The 24,395-nt window shown below is 40.1% G+C and overlaps 1 protein-coding gene across 2 annotated transcripts in view; it reads right to left on the bottom strand.

Annotated features, from left to right (window-relative positions):
- LOC126386004 (glucocorticoid receptor-like) overlaps positions 1-24,395 on the bottom strand; it is an 87,492-nt gene that overhangs the window by 18,462 nt on the left and 44,635 nt on the right. Inside the window, exons 3-5 of one of the 2 annotated variants that reach the window (XM_050038078.1) lie at positions 15,401-15,570; positions 13,699-13,725; positions 2,873-2,989 (exon numbers count right to left, since the gene is read on the bottom strand). In XM_050038078.1, the coding sequence (XP_049894035.1) occupies positions 2,873-2,989; positions 13,699-13,725; positions 15,401-15,570 (314 nt within the window). The remainder of the gene's footprint in view (positions 1-2,872; positions 2,990-13,698; positions 13,726-15,400; positions 15,571-24,395) is intronic. The other variant, XM_050038087.1, reaches the window with a different exon arrangement.

Raw genomic sequence — 24,395 nt, 5'->3', positions numbered from 1 at the left:
ATGTAGAGCCAATATCTGGTTTGTCCGTTATGGGCTACTGTAGAAACAACATGGCAAACTCAGTGGAAGAGGACCCGCTCCATACACAGATAAAAACGTCTCATTCTAAGGAAATGAAAACATAACAGTTCTTAGTTTCAGGTAATTACACACCAGTGAAAACATATTCATGTATGTGGGGATTAATAGACAATACACTTAGATCAAGGTCATCACCAGAATTAATTTGATGGAGAGTCGTGTGTTTTCTCCAGAGAGACATGTACTTTATGGTACAAATTTACAGACTGCCAACAGAACAAGGAGAAACAGCCAGATGTTCAACCTCGCAGGAAACCAGAAAGCACTGTTTTCATTATTAGATCATCTGTCATGTCTTGATCTATAAAATGTCGGCAAATGGTGGAAAAAAAACCAAAACATTTTCCTGGAGGCCAAGATGACGTCTTCAAACGTCCTATATTGTCTTGTATAAAACTCAGAGAAGCAGGGAATCCTTTTACTAGAGAAACGATCAAAATTGTTGTCAATGCTCTGTTGATCAGCTTATTCATTAGTTGGCTAATCCTTTCTTTTTGTAGTTTCTCTCAAGAGCAACAACAGGAATAGCAAATTGCTGTGTTTTTGCACACAACATATAGACTAGGCATCGTTTTGACATTTTCTCCCACTAAATGCGCAAAAATGTCAGGGGTTGTGGGGTTTACACGAAAAAGCATGTTTTTTCCTACTCTCTACCTTTTTTAATTTCCTCTCTTGGCGTTTCTATGGCAACTAAGAGCCTTTTCGGTGGGAGTCTGTCTGCTGATGCTGCACTGACGTCCATCAAATCCCTCTCCCTGCCTCCCTCTGTCTCTCCCTCTCTGTATATGGAACTACTTTCACATTTGTCTGACACACACCGCACTGTGTACATGCAATCTCACCCAACACTGACAGCAATTTCATGCCCCAAGAAAGCATCAGCTGAAATAACACAATGAGCAAGTTCAAAGCACTTATGCAGTTGCTGTGCTCCACCTGTTGCTTCCGATTTCCAACAGAGCCTAATTGTTGCACCGTGTCTTAAACATTTATCCCTTTGGGAAAGAATCAGGTGAAGGATCAGCAGGGAAGGCTGTAGACGTGATCCATGAATTGAAGTGTGGAGGTGGCACTCTCTCATTCAGCCTCGCCTGCATACCAGCACACGTTTACCGAACAGCACATTCATAGCTAATGCCACATGTTCCCAGGTGGATGACTAACACCAGTCAACCCACGCTGCAGCCTTTCTAAATTTTGTTTGAGACAAAATGTTCATAAAATGTACATCCAATTCAAAAGTTTTTAAGTGATTTTCATTGAGGTATCTGTGCTCACAGTCAGGGCTTTCGGTGAGAAGACATATTTTCCACAGAGCTGTGACATATTGCTGAGTACTGGCACTGTGCGAGACTAGAGGCCATTTATTTACTTCCAACATATTTCATCTTGACTGTTTCAAATCTATAGACCTGAGAAGCATTAAAACCACAAATTATAGAAGGATTTTCGATATCCACAGGTGATATGTCTTCATCTCCATCACTACCACTGTACTGAGCAAAAAATTGTCTTTCAGCTAAAAGTGAACATGAGGTTAGTAATAATACCCAAACAGTATTCCTATGGCAACAGAATTATTACATAAGAGGTAAGAGAGAGGGAAACAGAACAAAGTTAAAGTGAATACATGACTTACAGGACTGCTGTAATCAGCCATTGTAATTTGAGGCTGTGCGCTCAGAGCGGACGATACTGGGTAAGTCGAATGGAAATTTAATTGTAATGTCTTTATAGATTCCTTTCCAACAAAAAAATTTGGCGCAATGGATAAAAATACAGCTTTGAGCAAAAAAAATAAAATAAAATAAAAAAATCATAAAAAATAAATAAATAAATGAGCAAATAATTAAAATAAAACTAAATAAAAATATTAAAATAATGATTATAATAATATTAATGATAATAATAGTAAAAATAATAATAATAATGATACAAGTTTTATAAAGGTTTAAAATCTACAATAACAAATAACTAAAACTTACTTGAAGCCATCAGCATTGTAGTTACTTAAGTACTTTCAGTTTCACTGTACTTTACAAGCGTTAAGCTACAAGCATGATTCTAAACACTGCAGTGTTCTATCATCCCTGTTGTTTTATTTCTCATGAGAATTTTCTCAGTCAGTCACCGAATCAGAAGCTGTGGTGACATGACACATCGGACTTGCCCACTTTCCATTAACTTAGGTGATGGTGGTTTAAGTGGAAACCAGACATACTGGAGGCCATAGTGGAAAGAGTGGGTGGCAGTGCCGCAGGGCCAATGACACTCACAGCAGGGGAATTTCAACGAGCTACTACTTATAGACACCATTAAATAAAATTAAAAAAAAGTTATAATCCTGTACCCCAGTGTTAACTGTTCTCTTGGTATATGAAATATTAAACTATTTTTGATGACTGCACCTTAGGGGAGTACACATATATTTATCATTTCAAATGTGGCTCTTTACCTGGGGGTGTGAGTCACTCACCCACCATATAAAACCCTTGACCTTTAGCTTGTGTCATAGTAGCTATAAAAGCGTTATCATAGTTAAAGGTGTGTATTCATATGTCAATTTTTCATTTTCCCCCTGTCCTCTGCCTCCTGATGTAACAAAGGGAGGTGTGGGTGGAGGCTAACGGTTCTCCACAGCTCTTTATTGTCTTGTATTTGTCACATGTCCTGTTTTTCAGATGAAAATACCGCACAGTATGAAAGTTAAAACCTGCTGTTTCACTGTGAATTTAAAGTCAGTTATAAGGAAGCCGGCCTGATTGATAAGATGGGTCGGACTGTTTACCTTCCAAGTTCATTCCGGCTTGAAGACATTTCCTGAAGCGGCATGCCGGACAGTTCTTCCTTCGGATCTTATCGATGATGCAGTCGTTTCTCCCTGCACACAGGTAGTTGTGCTGGCCTGTTAGGATGAAAGGGAGAAGAAGAAGAGGAGGGGGGGAAGGGAGACATATTAGCCAGCTAAGAAGGTGTGAGAAGGATTAGCCTGAGCAGTATGTATTATGACCACACTAACCACCTGCCAATTCAACAGTAAGCCTGACAAACCTGTGGCTTTCCTCTGGTGTTGAGAGCTCTGCTTTTTAAAATCCTCACTTGGAACACATGGCACAATTCGCCAATGTGCACAGAGCTCTTTCCCAACAATCAGGCACGGTCCACATTCATATTGTGGGCCATGTACAAGAGCATAAATAGTCCACATCTGTTTGCATACCATGAACACTTTCCCATTCTCATAATAACTCTAAATGCCGCACATGATTAGGATATGGGAATATAAACCAGAGATGAAACTGTACTTGGATCAGTTTAATTTGAGGCAGTAATAGATATCTGGCCCGGGGGAAGAAAACGTGTCGACTTCATCAAACATTTTTTGAAGAAATACTTGTCAGTGACATGCAAGCAAGACTTTTTACGAGAAACAGGCTTGACCATGACTTTAAAAGTTTGGGATGTTAAAAGATAAAGCTGGCAATACTTTCCATATCTGATATTGGAAACAAATGTGATATGAAGGGAACAAAACAATGGATCATTCAAAACTGTAACCTCCTTACCCAATCTGTGGTTCTCAGTCCCAAGCTGAGTTGCTATGACTAAACATATAAATATTTATAAAATAAAGTCACAAATAAATTATATCATTTTTAAAAAAAGACTCAGTAATTTCCCCAAACAGTAGAGCACTGTAGTTTTTAGCAGACGGTACTCAAACAGGAGTATATGTTGGGGTATCTTTTTTTTGTTCTGGATTTGGATTTGGTGTGCTAGTATTTATACACTACACTACAGCAACGCTACACTAAACTAATACTAGTATTGTCCCCTCGCATTTGACTGCCTCCATGAACCATTTGAATTGTACCTACAAATCACATCCATATGTGTGAAAACATGGATGCTTCACACACAGATCTTTACCATCAGCAAAGTTTCAACGTGGGCACCCAAACTGGTGTCACCAATTCAGTATCTGACCAAATGTTTCCCTTCTGTTCCTGACTGGAAAAGTGTTTTTGCATCATATTATGATGTCACAGTGATGTTGATCTTTGATAAATACCGTCACCATTTCATTATATCCTACTAGATTTTTATGTGATTGTTTTTCACAATAAGCAATCCTTGAGTGATGGCCAATAACATGTTTTGTGAGATCATGGTGACCTTTATCCCTGACCACCAAAATCTAATCAGTTCATTCTTGAGTTCAAGTGGCCGTTTGTTTCAACTTTGAAGTAAACCTTCAAGGCCTTCTTGAGATATTGCAATCACAAGAATGAGACAGACTCAAGGTCACAGTGACTTTGACCTTCGGCCACCTAATTCCAATTACTTTATTGTTGAATCCAAGTGGACATTTGTGCCGAATTTGAAAAAAAAAAAGTCCCTCAAGCATTGTTGAGATATCCTGTTTACGAGAATGGGACAGACAGACATACATACAAGGCAAAACATAATGCCTCAAACCACAGCTGTTGCTGGCATGGAAACCTACATCTATAATGTGCAGCTGTAACAAAGGTTCAAGCTCTGTCATGGCAGAGTGTGCACCACTACTTCATTTTTTTGTAAATACAAGCCAGTAGCAGTGTAAGACCCCTCTTCCTCCATGGAGCTGCAGCAGTATACTTCATGGTCCACCCTGGAAGATCTATTGATCTACGTGATGTTACCATGTCAGCTCAGTAGCATTAGCCCGGGCCACAGTGCAACAGTGTTTTGCTTTTATCACATAGAGTACTTATGCTGCAGAGCCTGAGGAGTGTCACATGAATCTCATCTTTCCAGCATCAACACATTCTTTTGAGTTCAAACTGAGACATAATCAATCTAATAGACAAAATTAATAAGAGGATGTCCCATAACGCCATGGCAGACACGCCCTGGTCATTTCTTTATGTTTCATTCTGACAAGTCGTTCTATGAAATCCAACTGCCATAATAACTAGAATAACCTCGGATGTACTAGATGAGTCACCAACCCAGCAAAGATATTCACATCTGCTGCCGAGCTCATGTAACACTGTGGAAAAAAAAGAACGTAGGCAGTGATTTAGGAGAACTCTACTTGCACTGCAAACTCAATCAAAGCTGCCTCTTGTGTCAAACCAGCCACAGGTCTTACAGTTAACGTTATACTCTTGATATGGCCTGTATGAACTTATTATTCTCAACTTCTGTATTCCTAAAAAGCTGTCTTAGATCCTGGTCCATTAGGGAAAAACACAGCCAAGTGTTATACAAGTCAATGAGTGGCAGAGAAAGAGATGAGATGCAACCACAAAAGAAAAAAAGCCTGTAGGAATGCAGGCCGTTTTTTTCACTTCTAGTAACTCATTAGATACCAAACTGGCATCTGATCTGTGCTGCATCTAACTAGGGCTGGGTGATATGGACAAAAAAACCATATCTCTGTATTTACAGGCTGAATGGCGATACACAATATATATCTTGGTATCTTCTACAAAATGGGCTGCATGTTTTCAGTTGCAAGTCAAAGCCACATTTGTTTTTTATAAAAACAGGCTGTGATCAAAATAAAATGCAAAGACAGGGATTTTTCCCTGTTTGAAAATATACAGCTGCACAACATGTAAATGAAAACTGACATAAAATAAATAGCAAAGCTTTACATTAACATTTTTTTTCACACAGCACTGGAGCTACAGAGGTTTAAAGGTTTGCAGCACAGGACACAAAACTTTAACGTGAGTATCAAGGTATCAAGTAAATCCATTGAAGTTTGGAACAATTAAAAATGTTTGTGGGGGGAGTTAAAAAGTCATTATCCACCTGTTAGCCTTTCAAATGAATCTAGTACTGGAAAATGATGTAATCTATATATCTCATTTATGCACACTGCATCAACAGAGAGGACGAGGGAAGGAAGGAGTTAGAGGCACTTTGTCCACATTATATGCGTCTCCTATATGTGATGTCTGTGTTGTCGCTGCATTTTTAAAACAAATCTGTCGCCTGCATCCAGGCGCTGTCTCTGTGTCACAAAATAGATTAAAACTACCAAGAGGAACGGCAACGCACTATGATCCACCTCACACACAAACTAGCAGCGCAGCACTGGGTTGCATGTGTCCTGCGGCCATTTCATTCATCTCACAGACTGATTTAGTGTAGCATGTGCAACATACCCAGCAAGCAATAGTCGTGATTTTAACGTATTGGCTATATTTAGCTCCGATTTAGTCTAGCTACATGTAACCCAAATCTGGCTGATTTAATTTTGAAATTGATTAAATGTAATTAATGGTGTGCGGTATGATATTCAATCACGTATGGAGAGTCAACAGTAATTAAAATATGTTTATCTCCATTTTTTGGACATGGTCTCTACATAGCCGTATAATTGATGACGTCTACACTTTGGCTATGGTTAGACGTCTACCAAATTTTCACTGACAGCCCAAATTCAGCCGTGATTTAGCCTAGACGTCAGGTCTTCATGTAGACGGCTATTAGACGTTTTTTAAACCAAAAAATGCTTGCTGGGTATAGACTGATGTCACACTGTAGACTAATTAACAGATAGATTAAACAGACTAGCAGCTCTGTGTTGCGTTTAGTGTTGCTGGGGAACATGTGAGTAAATGAGTGGGGCGGAGCTGTGCGGAGATTGTGAGGGAGGAGAGATGCACATTGGTACGCGTTATGTAATGCAAAATGACCCTATATCGATATAGACTGTCTAAATTTATATCTTGCTTGAAAATATATCAACATCTCGTATATAGTCGTTACATCGCCCAGCCATCATCTAACCTAAAGTTGCAATTCAGCTTAAAGGTATACTAGGCAGGTTTGTAAACAGTATAGCCAGCAAAAGTAAAACCCCATATTAGCAATATATGTGTTTTTTTGCTGCACTGTGTTAGCGACCCTAAAGCTTCCTCTTGGATGCGAGCTGCTTACAGTTCCGCACCTGTTTGCTGCCTTTTTATCCTAATGCTGTGCCCAGGAGCGTCCCGAACACGGCCAAATAAGACAGAAAATACAGGCACAAGGCAGGGTCTCTACCCTACAGATAAATCTACCTGTCAAATACCTCTAGCGGGTCATAAATGATGACTAAGAGGGACAGCTTTTGTACAAATCTATACCTTTATTTTTTATTTTTTTGGAGGGGGGGACGCTTTAAGATCTGTGATGGAAAAACACAGCTGTATAGCAGTGCTCCTTTAGAAGTTGCATTTTCCTTCTGAAAAATGTTGAGTTCACAGCCACCTCTTATTAAAGAGCATATGCCCCTTCTGGATGGCTGGCTGACTAAATTATAGCATACTCCCCCATCACCAATTACTGTAGATATGGAGAGGTAAGGTGGAAGGCCTGCTCATTAGTCACTTGTGGCATAATGACAATACTCATTACAGAGCCGATCTGCACAGCTCTCAAACTGTGAGGAGCGGCAGAAGAAGAGGATACAATAAATTATCACACGGAAACCCTGTAATGTACAGTCTTTTCATATTCATCAAACTTGCCACTGTTTTCTAAATTGATGGAGGGATCATCAAACTGGATGATACAATAAATATTTCACTTGTTCTTTCTGTGCCATTCTCCAGCAACCCTTCAATTATTGTACACACACACACACCCACACCCACACCCACACACACACACACACACACACACGATGAGAAGTTTCTGCATGACCGCAAAAACCATCTCTGCCTGAAACAAGACCTTACACAAAGTCATCAGACAAAATGCCCTTTGGGACCATAAACATTGTTACTGATCTTCCAAATATCATGTGTTTGATGCGTCTTTTTGAACTAAAGGGCATTCAATAAAACCGCTGGCGCCATATAATATAATGTCAAAATAATACTACAGTGTGCAATTTGTTTGCCTGTATCACTACACTACATCCTAGAGGCACGTGGGCATGATAGCAGAATAGTGCAATATATTAAAATGATATTCCTAATAAAGCCTTTGTACTTAGAAAAGCCTTAAACCTCACTTTAACGATGCCAAACCACTTTTGAGCACTGTTAAGTCATGTGTCTAAAAATAAGTTCCAGGAAAACGTCTTGTGATCCTTTGCTATTGCATCACAAAGCAGTGCAATAATCAAACCAATCAATTTTGAGCTGGCATGTATTCTAGATTCTCCATTAAGGTTAACAGCTGGCAAACATCAGTGTTAATGAATGTGTGTTTGTGAATGAAAACTAAGACGGAGAGTATTTGCTGACCAACATCTTTGTCATGCTAGAACTGAAACGAGTACTTCTTAAAAGTCAACTATCTTACAACAAATGAAAACTACTGAGGAAAAAGGACGTATTCCTTAGGCATCTTTCTTATCCTGACTTATGCCGCTCGACATCTCTTCAAAAGCTGGCTCTTGGCCTGGCTTGACCTGCTGTTCCTGCCGGTAATGTCAGCTGACACGTTCATGACCTTAATTCATCTACAGTCCCACACGAAACTAATTAGACTGTCAGCCGCCAAAATTCTCTCACAGATGTTCACAAAAGATTATTTTTGCATTACTGTTATCTAATATTTAAGACGCTCATCTAAAGCTAAATTCAGACAGCATTTTAGTGAACAAATGTGAATCAGGCAGCTACAACTATGACACTGTGTGTATATATCATCATGACAACCCAAGACAAAAATAAATAAATAAAATCTGTCTAGGTAACACTGGAAAGAATGCTATTTTTTTTTCCAATTATATAAATATATGTAAAGGGTGGAAAAACAGCCTACAGAGAAATTGACCTATGGCTAAGCCCCGCCCCCAAACGCAATGAGCCAATCACAGTGTGTATAGCCATTCCCATACACTCGGACATTCTCTGCCTGGACGTTCATTGAAATGCATTACAGAAAGTCAGTTTTGTTCGGTTTTATGAGATTTGAAGTTTAAAAATGGTCAAACGGGGTGCATGGGGTACATGCAACTCCAACACAAGGTATCCTGAGAGGCTGGGCGACGGTGTATTTTTTACCCTTTCCTAAAACACATCTCAACAGAGAAAAGTGTCTCCTTTGGATAAAGTTGTGCGGTAACGTTGGACCACAACATCAACTCAACGTGAATAAGATTAACAATGATGTCTACATCTGTTCTAAGATAAGTCAACATCGTGTTTTAGGCAACATATTGTCACTTTGCTGGAAAGAAATATAAGTTATCTTTAACATCTCTAGCTAACGTTAGCTAAAGTTAGCCAATGTTAGCTCCTTGCTTCGTTGTTCATCATGTCACCTTGTTTGCTGGGAGTTCATTAGCCTATTTTGTTCTAGTTTTGTACTTTGGTGATCATACATCATTGTTAGCTGTTGTCCAAAGAGCTCTAGTTAAGCTAACGTTAACTTCTGGAGCTTAGCTTCATTAACTTATCTGTAATCGCAGAGATGGCAAAGGTTGGCAAACGTTATGCTGAATGATTCAATGTAAATACTGTAGCACCAAACTAACAGAGAGACACTCTTGGTAAAGATGGTAAAAAGGCCGTTATCCTTTTCTCATATTCTGAGCCAAAAACCTTAACTTCAGTGGCACTTTAACTTGTTGTCTTTGATGGTGACGGCAACGAGATGCGGTTCACAAGCGTACACTGTGACCTGTAAATTTTGGCTTGTAATTTAAGCTTTTCATCGACCTTCTCAACAATAAAATGATGAATATATCCCTCCAGTGCGTAGTTTAGGCCCTTTTGGTTACTTCTCAATGACATCTGATCTTTATGTCCTCAAAAAACATCAATTGCCTCCTGCGAAATGCCGTGTACTGTGACACCTGCCATAGCGCCGGTCACTGAATGTTGATAGCTTGTCCGAGTGAGTGGAGGGGGGCGTGGCTTAGCCATAGGTCAATTGTGTACGTGCTACCTTTACTATACTGTATGCATCTCTGTGCACAGGACTTAGCTGCTAGTTGTTAGAAAAGAAGAAAACCAAAAATTATAATCATTATAATGTTCAAAAGCCAGCCACCACCATACAAAGAGTATACAAGCGGATCAAGAGAGCGCTTAACGTCCAACTGCAATTCGACATTGTTTGTTACCAGCCAGCTGCCATATCGTTTCCTGTGTAAAAACAGCCAAGCTCGCATTACCTCACCCACCAGCGGGAGCGTTTATTGGTTCAGTGTGGCACAGTGCGTTCTGGTGGTTGTAGCTTTTATACTTCCTGAGCAAAAGCGAATGCCGCAGCACTTTTCCTCTGTTTTCTCTGATCATGTAGCACCAGTTTCAAAAGTATTTGCATCTTCCCACTATAAAGACAGTCAAGCTTTACGAAAAGTCCATCTTTCCAGCTGTGAAATACTTCCTTTAGGCTGAGTCATACAGGCCATTTTCAGTTCTCTTTAAGGTTATGACCTGGACAGTAACATAGTACAGAAATTCCTTTTTTAAGTATGTACTTATATTTGAACAGCCACTGTTCTTGCATTGTATAATGTTGATTTCCAGACTTCTGTAACTCTGACCTGTGTGGTTGCCTTTGTAACAGTGAGTCAGCTCACATTCAATTTCCGTTATCATATAGTGCTTTACATTATTTTGCCCTTCTCCTGTTTGCTCACAGTGAGTCAATACTGAGTCTAATACTGCAGCATAAATGCATGAACTATTAGTACCAGCAAACACTGAATCTGGGACATCAAGCAAATGATTAGCTCAGCTTAATGATGCTTCAGAACAGCAGCAACCACTTTTTGTGGTGGCTAAATAAATTCTCTAATCAAGATAGAGCAAACTGGTCTGTCTACTGTACTTTAACACAGTAGTGTAAAACTATAGAAAGACTAAAGCTTATAGCATAGATTAATGCAACTGTGGTTGTTAGTTAGTTAATAATTGTATATATGTATAATCATTTTTATATTCGTATTAGTGGCAAAGGCAATGTTTCCCTAGACGGTTATCAATATCACAGGATCACCTTTAAACTTACGAATAATCATATATCACACAGACTGGAAATTAATCTGCAGGGTTGGTGGTGTGACGACAAGATAGCAGCCTCAGGGCTGCCAGTTGTAGGCACCACTGATATCACAGGAAGTCATTGCAAACAATGGCGTAAACAGCCATCTGTGGTGTCAAAAGTGCCAGCTGAATCACACTGATATCCTCTCTCCCTTATCCTGCCCTGATCTGCTAACAGTGGCCTGGCAGCATCTCTCAGCACTGGTCGGTGAAGCCGCTGGCTGGGTTTGTAGCCAACACTAACATGTAGGGCTGCAGCTAATGAGTGTTTGCTCAGTGGGCCAGCGGTTAGCACTGTCAGCTCACAGCAAGGAGTTACAGAGTTCGGACCTGACCAGTTCCTTTCAGTTCAGCAATAATTACCATTTACTTTGTCTAACTGTTTGCAAATAAAATGGAAGTTTTAACCAGCAAATGTCTTTGATAATTAACCAAAACAATAAAATTATATCTGATATGATGAAAATCACTTTTATTTTAAATTACCATGAACATATACAGTACAATATACAAGTGACTGGAAGCAAAAATAAAAATATGTAGCCTGTTTCTGAATTTAACTGGGATCTCACTGATATAAAAACCTGCATTTAACATAGCCACCAATTAAAATGTTTTTATTAAAGGTTTTATCACTGCAAAATATCCAAGCATATTCCCTCAACTAACTTCCTCTGCCATGCAGTAATAACATAAAACACAACTGCTTTGCAATTTAAGAAATTACATTTTGCCACAAAGTTCTGAAACTACTGTTTCAATACCTTTCTTAAAGGAACAGTGTGTACGATTTAAAAGCATTCAGCGGCATCTAGTGGTGAGGACTGCACACTGTAACCAGCTGAAACTTCTCCCAGTTAGAATTCCTTCAGTGTTCATTGTTCAGGAGGTTTTTACCAGGAGCCGAATTATCCTCTGAGGTCTCCTCCGATCCAAAAAGACTTCATAAAAAGTTCATGTTTCATGTTACAAATAAGCATTGTACCGATTATGTTAAGATGAGATGGGCTGGTAGCCTAGTACCTGCTCATGTGTGCTTGCCTTTTTTCTCTGAAACTGTAAGTTCCAGACATTTAGGAGTTTTTTTAACCAGGAGACAAATGATCCGCGGACGTCTCTATGTCTCTAAAACAAACAGACATGCTGATTTAAACCAGTAGAAACACTAAATAAAGCAGTTTCACGCAAAAAATAAATAAATCAGTGTTTATTTAGCGCTCTCGTCACATGGCAGCTGCTTCCTACAGAGGCCAACATGAAATTCAAATGGCCCTGACTAGAGCTAGTGTTTAATTTGTCCCTTCTGGGCTACTGTAGAAACATGATGATCTTTGTAGACCAGGACTCAGTTCCTATGTAGATATAAACGGCTCATTCTATAATGACAAAAACACGATTCTTATTTTCAGGTGATAATACACTAAAGAAAACATACTTATTATATTTTATTTCTGCCAATAGATGTCTCTAAATCCTACACACTGGACCTTTACGTCTTGTAGAGGAGCTCATTTCTTTTATGTCTTAGAGCAGCCAAACATAGTTTTAAACGGCATGGAGGAAAAACACTTGGGAGGATTGTGGCACATTGCTCAGTGGAAACCACTGTGGAGAGGAATTTAACGCAAAAAATAATTAAAATCTCATCTCAAAAAAATATTTGGACTAGAAATTTAAATTTACAGATGATTTTTAGCCAATAATGATCCTTTGGAAAAACCTTAGAAATAAACAAAACAAATATTGCTGTTAAGAGTGCTGGGTGTAACTAATTTGAGATATCTCTGTTACTTAAGTTTTTTGTTCTTAAGTTGAATGTGGGTCTCATTCTTTGCAGAAATTGCTTATTGTTGCTATCCAGTTAAAACCACATAAGCCAAAATTTCTGTGTGGGTTTTTATTTTTCAAAAATGTCAAATAAGCTGAAACATAAAGTGGCCCTTTATATAAAACTTTCAAACTTTCTAAATTACATAAACCATTTTAAAACCTAATTGGTTTGTTGATGAAAACAGGGCCTCTGTTCTTAACGTTTTGGAGATACATGGTTTTCACAGCACAATGATGTTATTTTACTGTAGACTACTGTTATTTGAGGTCAAAATATATTGGTATCAGTTGACAATCAGCCCAGCAGGATGAATCCTGAATGTGGCCTAGATACAGTCATCAGTGGAAACACACACACATAAAACACATGAGCAGCACAAGAGAAAAAAACAACACAAAAACAAAAAGAGCTGAGAGGTGATTTTTGACATCAGATCTCAGGAAGTTAAAGTGGCTCAAGTGCAAAAGAATAGGTCTAATTAGACACAGGGTGTGATTGCAATTATTGGATCTACCACCTGCCATGATGAGGTGGAACGTGCCAAGCAGGGACTGAAGAGCACAAAATCACTCACAGGCAATTAACGCTGACTTGAATTAAGAAATCAGAACATTTGCATGCATTAACAGATAGTTGGCAGAAGAGGCTATGCATGTGTCTAGGCAGATTGGTCATATTTCAGTGCTGAAGGAATACAGGGACATGGGCAAATCAAAGTTGATAGTATTACCATCATCATCATCATCATAATTGTAATTATTATTAATTTAAATATAAAGTGCATTTATTTACCATCTGTGTTTTGTCGTGCTCTCCATCCTTCACCATAGAGACAACGACCGGACAATGGAGAGGGGGGAGAAAAACAAAACAGATATAACTTTCTCAGTGCTAGTGTCGGCAGCTCTTTTCAAAAATAAAACTTCAGTTTGAGCGCTTGGCATTTACACCAGCGCCGCATTATATAAAGCTAATATGGTGAATAACAGTCAACAATCATACAACTCAACAAATTAACTGTAGCAGATTGTCCAGAGTTGATATCTAGAATTTTACAATCCATCTGTAGTATTGTTTTTGCACATATTTTAGGAATAGTAGCCCCAAATAATTTTGATTGTATGCAGGAAGCTAATAATGTCTTCCCATCAACAACCACCAGCCATGTTTTAGTTCTGAACTGCTGCAGAAGTCAGTCAATCTATGTTTACTCCATCACCGTACATTCAAAGTAATGATTTCACTTACTTTTATTTTAGTAGCAGCGTTAATTACAGATAAAGACAGATAAAGACAGTGAATGTAGGCACAGAATGAAAGAAAAGGACAATGCTGTCTGCCTGCTAACTGGGACTTGAAAACAAGAGATTAGAGTGGCTCATGTATGCGCATTTAGTAACCAGAGTCAATTATAAATGGAGAGTGGTTTATTTATTGTTCACCAAGGCATTACCTGCCCATTGTTGATGAATGCAATAATCAATTAATAGTAGCGCACTCTTCAGAAAAGCCTTTTTAACCTACTTACACATCTGTCAAGGCAGCTTTAGAGAGACAGGAAATGGAGAAACAGAAGCAGAGAGAAGCTGAGGGAGATGGAATGCATTGCTGAAATCCTTAAACATAAATTACTTTCTGTTTGTCAGATGCATTCCTTCCCCTCCCATCTCAAGATTTTGTTCAAGACAAGCACCCTGATGCACAAACTGCCTGAGACCAGAACCGAATACTGTATTAGAAGATATTAATGTTCCTGAAGCAAAGCAGAAGAATGGCTGTCCAAGCCTATTATAATACCAGTCCTCTACGAGGCCAAACTGTGTTAACAGAAATAGTGTATTATTTTTGGAGTAGGCTTTCTGTTTTCAAATATAACTACTTGTAAGTCATCACTGCCGTGATACAGGAAAAACAGGAAAGGCAAGAAGAAGAGGAGGCCGTAACATGCAAGGTCAGGACTAAGACTCAAAATTGCAAAAGTGCATGAACGTGACGTGGGTCAACTGAAGTTCAACAACTGCCACCGAACTATTCCACTCTGCCCTTGGACTTTGGGAAATAATTTAATTCTTCTGCTGCCTAAGAAAAGAGAAACAGCAGAGATGCTTTATTGTTGTGCAAAAGCTCCATGATTATATGTGACTCAAGTGACTGAGAGTCTTTGGGACAAAATGTACAGAGGTAATAGATGCTAACTGTTGCTATTAGGTGCACATGTACAATGTTGTGGCTGCATAATATAGAATACACAGACATGAATATGTAAATCTGATTAAAGCCCAGTGTAAATATGGCCACAACTCATCTGTTTCAAAAAGTTTTAAACAAAAACCCTTCTTTTAGAATTTTTATCACCGTTGCCAAACTCTTTCATTATAAAGATCAATGTAAAAAAAAAAAAAAAAACATTAAAATTTATATTTAGATTTGTAATTTACAAATTGTGTGTCATATCTGAGTTACTGAGGCGTGCATGGAGGCGTGTGAGACCAACCTTCGACGGCTCTCTTGAAGAACACCTTGCAGCTGCCGCAGGTAACAACCCCGTAGTGGCATCCCGAGGCCTCGTCTGAACACACCAAACAGATCTTGTGAGTCTGCCCACTGGGCTTGGTTTGGCCCGGCACTGCAGTACTGCTGGTCTCTCCTGTTCTCGGTGAGGGGCTGAAATGTACAGAGAGACAGAGAGGAAAATATGTAAAGATGAGTAAGCAGCAAAGATGTTTATGATAAATTCAAGGCAGGCTGCTGAGGGCTGGTTTATGAGTATAGACAGCCTGAATGGTATGCCGTACTGTTGCTAGGAGACATGAAAACTCTGTGGACACATGCAGTTGACAAAGGGAAATGTGTGAACTGAAAATGGATAATGTTTCGATTGTGCCGCTGTTTCTCTGATTGATGCCTTTTCCTATAGTGATCTGAAGGACTTGAATGGTCATTGGTGGTATTGCGTAAAGAATTAAAGGGGCAGTGTGGTGAGGACTGCTGAAACGTCTCCCATGTGCCAAGTGTGAACTCCCAGTTAGGATTCCCTCGGTGTTCTTTATTCAGGAGGTTTGTATCGGGAGCCTAATTATCAGCAGAGGTCTCTTCCTGTCCAGAACAAATGGACCCAGCCATCAAAACCAGGCAAATAACTGGAAGTTAGATGTTCGGAGTGACTTTAGGAAGCATTCATTACAGTATAACTGACTGGGAGGTTGTCCTCAGATGATGCTCTCTGACTTAAGTGCAATATAGCTGATGGCTTGTTAATTTTGATGAGCTTGCTGATTGTTTTCTCATTAATACTTAATGTGCAAGCAAATGAGTCAAACCCAATGACGCCTATCATTGGCGACAGCTCTTGCACTCCTTGCAGTAACTAAGCTTTAAATCTCACTCCAAGCCTCCCATTGTGTTACGATGCACATTAGAGCCTCATTTAAATCTCTTGAGAAACTGCACACACACACACACACACACATACAGAGAGAGACAGAGAGTTGTCATAATCCCCATATGTCTATAATTAGACTAAAAAGTAACTGAGACACCTGAACTGCAGTGTGAAGCCTAACTAGACACCAACACCAATCTGTCAGGTGTACTGCAGGCAAAGTGCCAGCATGTGCGCAGAGAGTATGTCAGGTTTAAGAGGCGTGTTGGGGCCAAACTGACTCCAAACTAGTGTTAGACTGACACTGCTGTGTAATCCATGACAGGAATTTAACAGCATTAGAAGGGCTTAAATCTTTTCTCCCTTGTTTGTTTTGGCAGCAAACTCATTGGAATGCATATGAGCATCAAGTAACTGAGTCGGCTTCCAAAGCTCGATAATGACTTTGCATTCAGGCCAGGCCTATGGATATCTACCCATTTTCTCTCCATGGCTCTCAAGCTACAGGGCCATATTTGCAAGATAGCAGTGGAGAGTGCAGTGTGTAAATGGTACTCATTAGTGTCTGTCCTAAAGACCAGGAGCCATCCCCGCCGCCTATCTCCCCAAACAAGCCTGACCTAAATTCACAGGCCAGAGCCTCATGGTCATAGGAAAGACGACACTGGCTTATGTAAATTGGACTGCGACCAAGGGGGAGTAGAGGTGGTGTATCTTGGAAAAAGGCCAGCTGAGAAATTTAGCTTAGCACTGGACAAGCCAAGATTATTCCCAACACATGCAGATGGGTTCAAATAGTGGCGGGATTCAGAAAGCGATTCCAGCTTTACTTTTGGCAGTCGTCAGAAAAATATACAATCGCACTGTTTCACAGATGGCTTAAAATGGAGGGGGAAGATAGAGCAGGGAGCTTGTTCACAGTCTGGAAGAGTCAAAGAGTCAAAACATTTGCTGTGTCCATACTATACTAACATCCTATTAAGCAGGTCTGGGTATCGTTTAAAAAAGTATGATATCACTATCAATACCAGCACCCTTACATCACTACCAATACCAACTGAGTACTTCATTCATTATCTACAATGTGGCTGAATTATTTTTTTTTTGATCGATGGACCCTTACAGACAAAAGAAATATAAATAACTGAGGAATGGACACATCAGACTTGGGCAGTCACCACTTTTTCCACCTCTCTTGTTTACCATGCCAGTAATGTCAAATGAATTATAGCACACTTTGGTGCTCATGGTTTCCTAATTAAATTGAACCATTGAATTGTGAAGAATCTAACTGAGCTAAGTATGTATAGCCCGTTCAAGCCGCTAACTAACGTCAGCTCAGGTGTGTAGCCAACAACCCAACAGGCTTTAGAGGCACAGTGTCAATTGCAACCAGACCTGGCATCTAACCGATGATAAAACGTGTAGCAAAGAAAAAGGGACTCTGAGTTTGACTGGGGCTCAACAGTAGCTATAGTTTCAAACGGTTTGGTTGCATCTCGGCATGCTAAACTCCTGACTCCGTCAAATACACCTTGCTTGACTTTATTAGACCCCAGGCCCAAAAAGGAGCAAATGCAGGTATCGTTTGAGCGGAAACGTTCCGATACTACTCGGCACTAGGTTAATTTGGTCGACTCCTTAAAAGTATCGAGTACTGATACACGGCCCTACTATTTAGTGCGCTAAAACAGTAGGTGAGATTTTTTAGTATGTCCAAAACTTTAGTACAAAACCAATAGTATGTGAATTGCATACTAAGTCCAGTGAAAAGTTACTGTACTCCAACACCGGAAACACCTGCTTAAATATCCCACAATGCAATGCAGTAGAGGACAACATTCCTAACAGACAGTGACCAAGGCAGCTCTGTTACGTCAATAATACTTCAATTTAAGTATATAAGAAGTGTAAGATTTCACTTTGCTAGGCGGAAAACAGGTTTTGAATTATTTTTAAATTACGAGTACAGCATGGGTTGGCATGGGCTACCATGGTTACGTGTCTCCAGCCGACAAGGAGGCTCTCAGGAAGTGACGTGGTTAATTACAGCTTAGTGATTTCGAAAGGATCCATACTACGTATGTTTTAATTGCACAATACAATAGTACATATATTGGGTGTGTAGTGCAGAGTATGCAGTTTCAGACGTAGTGATTATCCGTCTGTGCATTTCCAGTGACGCTAAAACACATTCAATCTAATATAAACTAGAAAAAATAAATACAACATGGTGCTGCTGCATAAAAAATTACAAGATTATTACCTTTGTGACCTCAAATAAAAATGTTGTACAAAATACATTGCAACCAAAGGTATATTCAAACATGAAACACATCTCTCAACCACAGACCTAGCAGGCTTGATGACTCATACCTAAATGACTGTGTATGGATCATTGTGAAACGTATTAAACCCACAACCTGTAACCGTTTCTAGTCTTTGATAGAGGTACAGTAATCAACTTAAAAAAAAACTCCGACCTACATTTAAAACCCAAATCCTACATACAAACCAAAATATGTACCCTAACAGTCTTTATCACCATGTTGTGCAACTGATCCTGCACGTAGCGTTAACTGTCGGATACATCACAGACTGTGTTGTCAATAAGGTTTTCCACAGTTGCTTGACACCGAAATTAACTAATTCAGCTCACCCTAATCCTGAACGGTACACAGGTTAGACTTTATCTGCGACACTAGCACTCTGAACCTTTTGGCAGATGCTTTCTAATATGTACTGGTCTTAACTTTGGATCGCCAGTATGGCAGTAGTAGGATATTTATAGGAACGGTCCTCTTTGAACCTCCGTTATGAGGAGTATGGTGTCCTGCTGTCAGCTCATGTTTCTGGCTCTCTCATTACTTGTCAACTTAAAGCCTCTATGACTGGATTTGAATGACGATGCTGTGAACATTAATTATCGGGCAGCGCTTGACCTGTGATGGCTCTCTTGGGATTGCTCAGCCACCGGAAAAAAGAAAGACTGCCAGTGAAGCAGGAGATCACCAACCAAGTGAAGTTGGTGGAGGCTTTTACTTGGTATTTGCTTCTTATTTTTGCAGATCATTAGAGTTTTTATTAGGGACAACTGCACTGCAAGACTTGATCTATAGTATTTTATGTGAAGCTAAAAAGTGCTGCATGTTACACAGCTCTATACTGTTCTATTCAGTCATGACTTAAAATGCGGGTATTGTAAAATGACCACAGGGTGGTGTTTGAATTAAACATTTATAACCCCCCCTTACTCCTGCTCTAACTCGCATACTCCTCCCATCGCTTGAGCCAACAAGTGTGGCTCTGAGCCATGCAGCAGAGACTCAAGCCTCATTAGGAATGCCTCCATACCGGACCAGAGAGCAATAAAAATGTGCACCTTCTCAGTCACTGACACACACACACACACACACACACACACACACACACACACATAATATAAAAGACTTGTATGTGCTTATAAATGAGAGCACATCACAGACAAATGCATGCTGCACACAGTAATTAGCACACAACACAAACAGTCTGGTACACACATGCAGAAAACTAAAGCGTAATAATCTAAAAAAAACACACCCACACACACCATCACAATTACTTTCAGGAGGAACTTGAGCAAAAAATATGAATATACACAATAAGGTTGCAGTTCAATGCTCTTTGCTGTTCTTTCGACGCTCACGCTGCTTTTAGCACGTATGCGTGTGTCACTGCACAAAATCGGTTGCTCCAGTCAAGCACAGAGGCTTAAAAAAGACAAATGTGACAAAAGACTAAGCAGGCTGGACAGTGTTTACTTTCTGAGGCATGCCGCCAATCAGCTCCCTCATTATTTTACTTCTACCTACAAACACATCTTCTTGTGTGTGAACATGTGCTAACAATATGTGTCAATCCTGTTAGCAGGCTGTGCAGAAATATTGGAGGGGCAACCAGACTCACCAAAACAAGAAATTAAAACCTGCTGCAATAAGAACACACAATCCTCTCCATCTCTACAGAAATAGTATATTTATATAGTGTACAATGTACAACTGGAAATCTGTTTTGACATATCTCTATCAATGACTCAGTTTGGATTTAAGCGGTGCCACCGCTGTACATTTTTTTCCCACTGTTGATAAGTTCAGTAATCAGGATGTTGATTTTTGATTCATCACATGAACGTGTCAACTGTTAATCTAATGTGCATCAGAACAAAATCAAACCAAAGCATCTAGCTAAGACATACATTTCCCTAATGACATAACACTGCATGATGAGGTGGTGGAAAAGCACTAATGACAGCCCACAACAAACAAAGCGCCTGTAGCAACTATGACGGGAGACTGTCTCAACTGGGCTGACCCACAGCTGTGTCACTGGGGAATTGTATACCAGTGATTACAGTGGGAACTGATGAGGGGATCGTTTTTCCATTGAGATCAAAGTTTTTGTTTTTTTTAGGTTAATGTAGGAGGGAGCAGAGAGTATGCGACGGGCAGTGGGAGGCTGATATATGTGTGAGAACATTCACAGTGGTGAGGCTTGACACAGACGTGGAAACTGACTGGCTTGGCCATTATGACAGACATTAGGGGAAAATAATGTAAGCGTGAGTGTGGTTTCTGACTTGCTTTTATTAATATATTATATAACGCCGTTGAATAAAAACAGTTGTAGCTGCTCCCTTTGACAAAATAAACATTGAGATGTCTACGGGAACTATGTCGAAAGCTAATGTTAGAAAACACATTGTCTTTCTTAATCTAGTTATGAAACACTTTTGATGACTAACACAGCTTCTGTTTGAATGGATGGATGGATTTTATTGTATATTCCAAGCACATTTATCTCAGCTGAATAGCTCTGATTTCATTGTAGTTTCTGCAAAATATTAAGTTCCATCTTTATCACGGCAACCTTGGCACATAATGAACATCCTCCATGCTCTACCTACACTCTGATAATGAGTGGGTTCCCTGAAAGGCCATCCATTATTGGAGACCCACAGAGAAAGGGTTGCAATCTACATTCAAAGGGGAACACATAATACTTTTGTTCACCCATTTTAGGGGTAGACGCACTCAGCTTGTAGACTGGAATGACATTTTCTGGAGTGCGTGCTTACATGATTCAGTTACAATGATCAATTAGCTGTTTTACTTTTCTATAAAATGTCAGACAAAACATGAAATGCTCATTTATCATTCCCAGAGTCCAAGGTGATGTCTTCAAATATCATGTTTTGATATTCAGATCACAATTCAATTCAATTCAATTCAACAGAACTTTATTTATCCTGAAGGAAATTCTAGTGCCAGATAATGCTTCAAATGACAGTAATACTAAGTACAATAACCACAACTTTAACAACCAGACAACCACTAGGTTCCCCAGGTCAGGGTCACTCACTGGGCCCAGTTTTAGAACAATATAGTATTGAATGTCTGGCAGAATATACAAGTACACAAGATAGAAATGTTTTCTAGGAGCAAAAGCAAACAACAGGCAGGCTAGAAGGCTGCTGCTCAAGATGGCGCCAAAACAGCGCTATGAACACAATATATAAAATGATATAAAAAGAATAAATAAATAAATAAAACCCCCAGCAAATCCTGATATTGAAGCAGCTGGAACTGACAAATATTTGGCATTTTAGCTTAAAAATGTCTCAAAAGATCAAACTACCGTCAAAAATTGTTGCTGATTAATTGAAGAAAATATGACAGTAATGATACAGGTTCAGGTGCCAGTAAACAAATCCTTTATAGCCTTAGACCGCATTTAAAAAAAAATGGATGTAGACACTGTGATGTCACCCATTGGTTTGTGGACTGCTGTTATGTAGCCTCGAGTTTAGCATTTCGGCCATCGCCATCTTGGTTTTTTGGAGCCAGAAGTGACCACCTTAGAAAGAAAGGGTGGAACTGTGGGGGAGTGAGGGGTGGATCTGATTGAGAACTATGGTACTAATTGGTACTATGGTAGCGACACAGTACAGAGGTAGCCACACTCTAAAGCATACACTACTTTATCATCTATTTTACTCTGAATGGGGCCATAATTTACAAAATGAAAATCATGCTGAATTTTACGAAGACTTAAAACTAGCAATTGAGACCATAAATGCATTAGGAAAATCTTTACTGAGGTAATAAATTGAAGAAGTAGGGTCATTTTCTCATAGTGTTTTTTACAAAGAGACTTAGGCCCAATCCCAATACCCCCCTTGTCCACTACCCCTTAGCCCTTGCCCACTACCCCTTGGTCCTCGAAATGAAGCAACGAGGGGTAGGGGTTGAAATCTTTCCCACGGAATTGGGACACCACTCACTATGTCACCGCGTCGGTTACGTTCACGCATACATAACTATTTTTAATAGGACGCCACGAGCCATCTACATTTCCAACCGGCATCTACAGTGGAGTCTCCAGTTGAGTTCATCCTACCGATCCCGTTTGCTGTATTCATCATGCTTCGTTTGATGAACGACAGACGACAGCTAACTTCTGCTAGCTAGCTAACCAGCTAACATTACGAGGCAGCATAGTTATACTAGCTGGCGTGTTATCGTAATGTGAAAAATCCGACAATTTTGCAGAACAGGACAGATGACAGACGCCAGATAGTGCGAGCGAGCGAGCTAGCTAGCTAACAAGCAACCTGACGACGGTAACATTAGCTATGTATGAACTTTTTCCCCCGTCTCTTGCCCGGTGGTAGCCATGGTGACGTCTACCCCTCGCTGGCAAGTCAACATCTGAAATCCCTCACCCCGAAGGGCTAGTTTCATCCCCACTACTCCTCATTATGCCCCCTACTCCTACACGCAAAAAGGAATTGGGACACCCCTACCCCTCACGGGAACGCGCAAATCTATGGGTAGGGCCAAGGGGTAGGGCTAAGGGGGGGTATTGGGACGGGCCCTTAATTTGGAACCAGTGGAGTTGCCCCCTGCTAAGGCACTTTCTTATCGGCTTCACTTTTCAGACACTGGAGAATGCCATATGTTCGTAGCACCCTCCCTAAAACTGTCTAGTATTCTTCGCCTTTCTTTGTTGTATTGGTTGGGTCATTAATTCTTACAGCCCATCCCTTAAATTTGAAGCCAAATTAAATCCAACTGTATCGCACATGTAGCACAACACATGTAGATAATGAAAAACGCAATCAATTTAAATGCTGTGATGTTACTGATGTTGTATAAACAACGCAGGTGTGATGTATGTCTCCATTCTTCATCATGTTATTTCTCTTTTAAAAAAATGTGCCAAGCTAAATGCAGTCTAACTATTTGGTAATACTGTGCAGCCCTATTACATGCATGCGTCAGCCCATTATGTATAAAAAAAAATCTGGTCACTGACTTTTTTTGTCTTCATTGTGTAATTTTACTGTCTTACTGTACTTTCCCCTTCCTGCCTTTCCCAACTCTCACTTCCTCTCTCTCCATCACATCCGCCTCTTTCACCGACTCCCTCTCTAGTCCTCTCTCACTGCTCATTCCTCCTCTTCCTCCTTCCTCTTCCCCTCACCCCGCCTCATCTGCCAAGGTTATATAATATTCGTATTACTGCTGCTGGGGCAGCCTACTCCCCCTCCCACCCTGCGCTCAGCCTCTCAGCCAATCGAGTGTCACGACTGGCAGGAAGTATGGAGGAGGTCAGGCGAGTCATGAGATTATCCAACTCACCTACCCGGAGACAAGCGTACACAGCGTATGTGTGTGTGTGTGTGTGTTTTCTGTGTGTGTCACTAATAGGAAGCTTGTATGTGTGCATGTGCGTGTGTGTTAATTTGGTCTTTGAATTACTGAGTGGAGCTTTTGGTTGCTACAGACGAGCGCAGTTATAAAGCTACCCTTGTTTCAGAAATCATCATGTGATTGTGTGATGGCTCTCCCTTTTCTTCTCTCCTTTTCTCCCGCTAAACTCCACTCACCCAGCTACCCCTCCTCACATCTGAGAGTCTGCATCTCCTACACAGTGCTGTCACTTCAATCATCATTCACTGCATCAGCCTATCCCCCCCTACGTAGGCTAACTTGAACAGTTTCAGTTGTTTTCATCTATACACGCACACCATTTTCTCTAGTGAAGCAGAGGTTGAGGCGAGTGTAGT

The sequence above is a fragment of the Epinephelus moara genome, chromosome 3 (assembly GCF_006386435.1).
Source record: "Epinephelus moara isolate mb chromosome 3, YSFRI_EMoa_1.0, whole genome shotgun sequence".
NCBI lineage: Eukaryota > Metazoa > Chordata > Actinopteri > Perciformes > Serranidae > Epinephelus > Epinephelus moara.
This window is presented reverse-complemented; position numbering and strand designations above follow the sequence as displayed.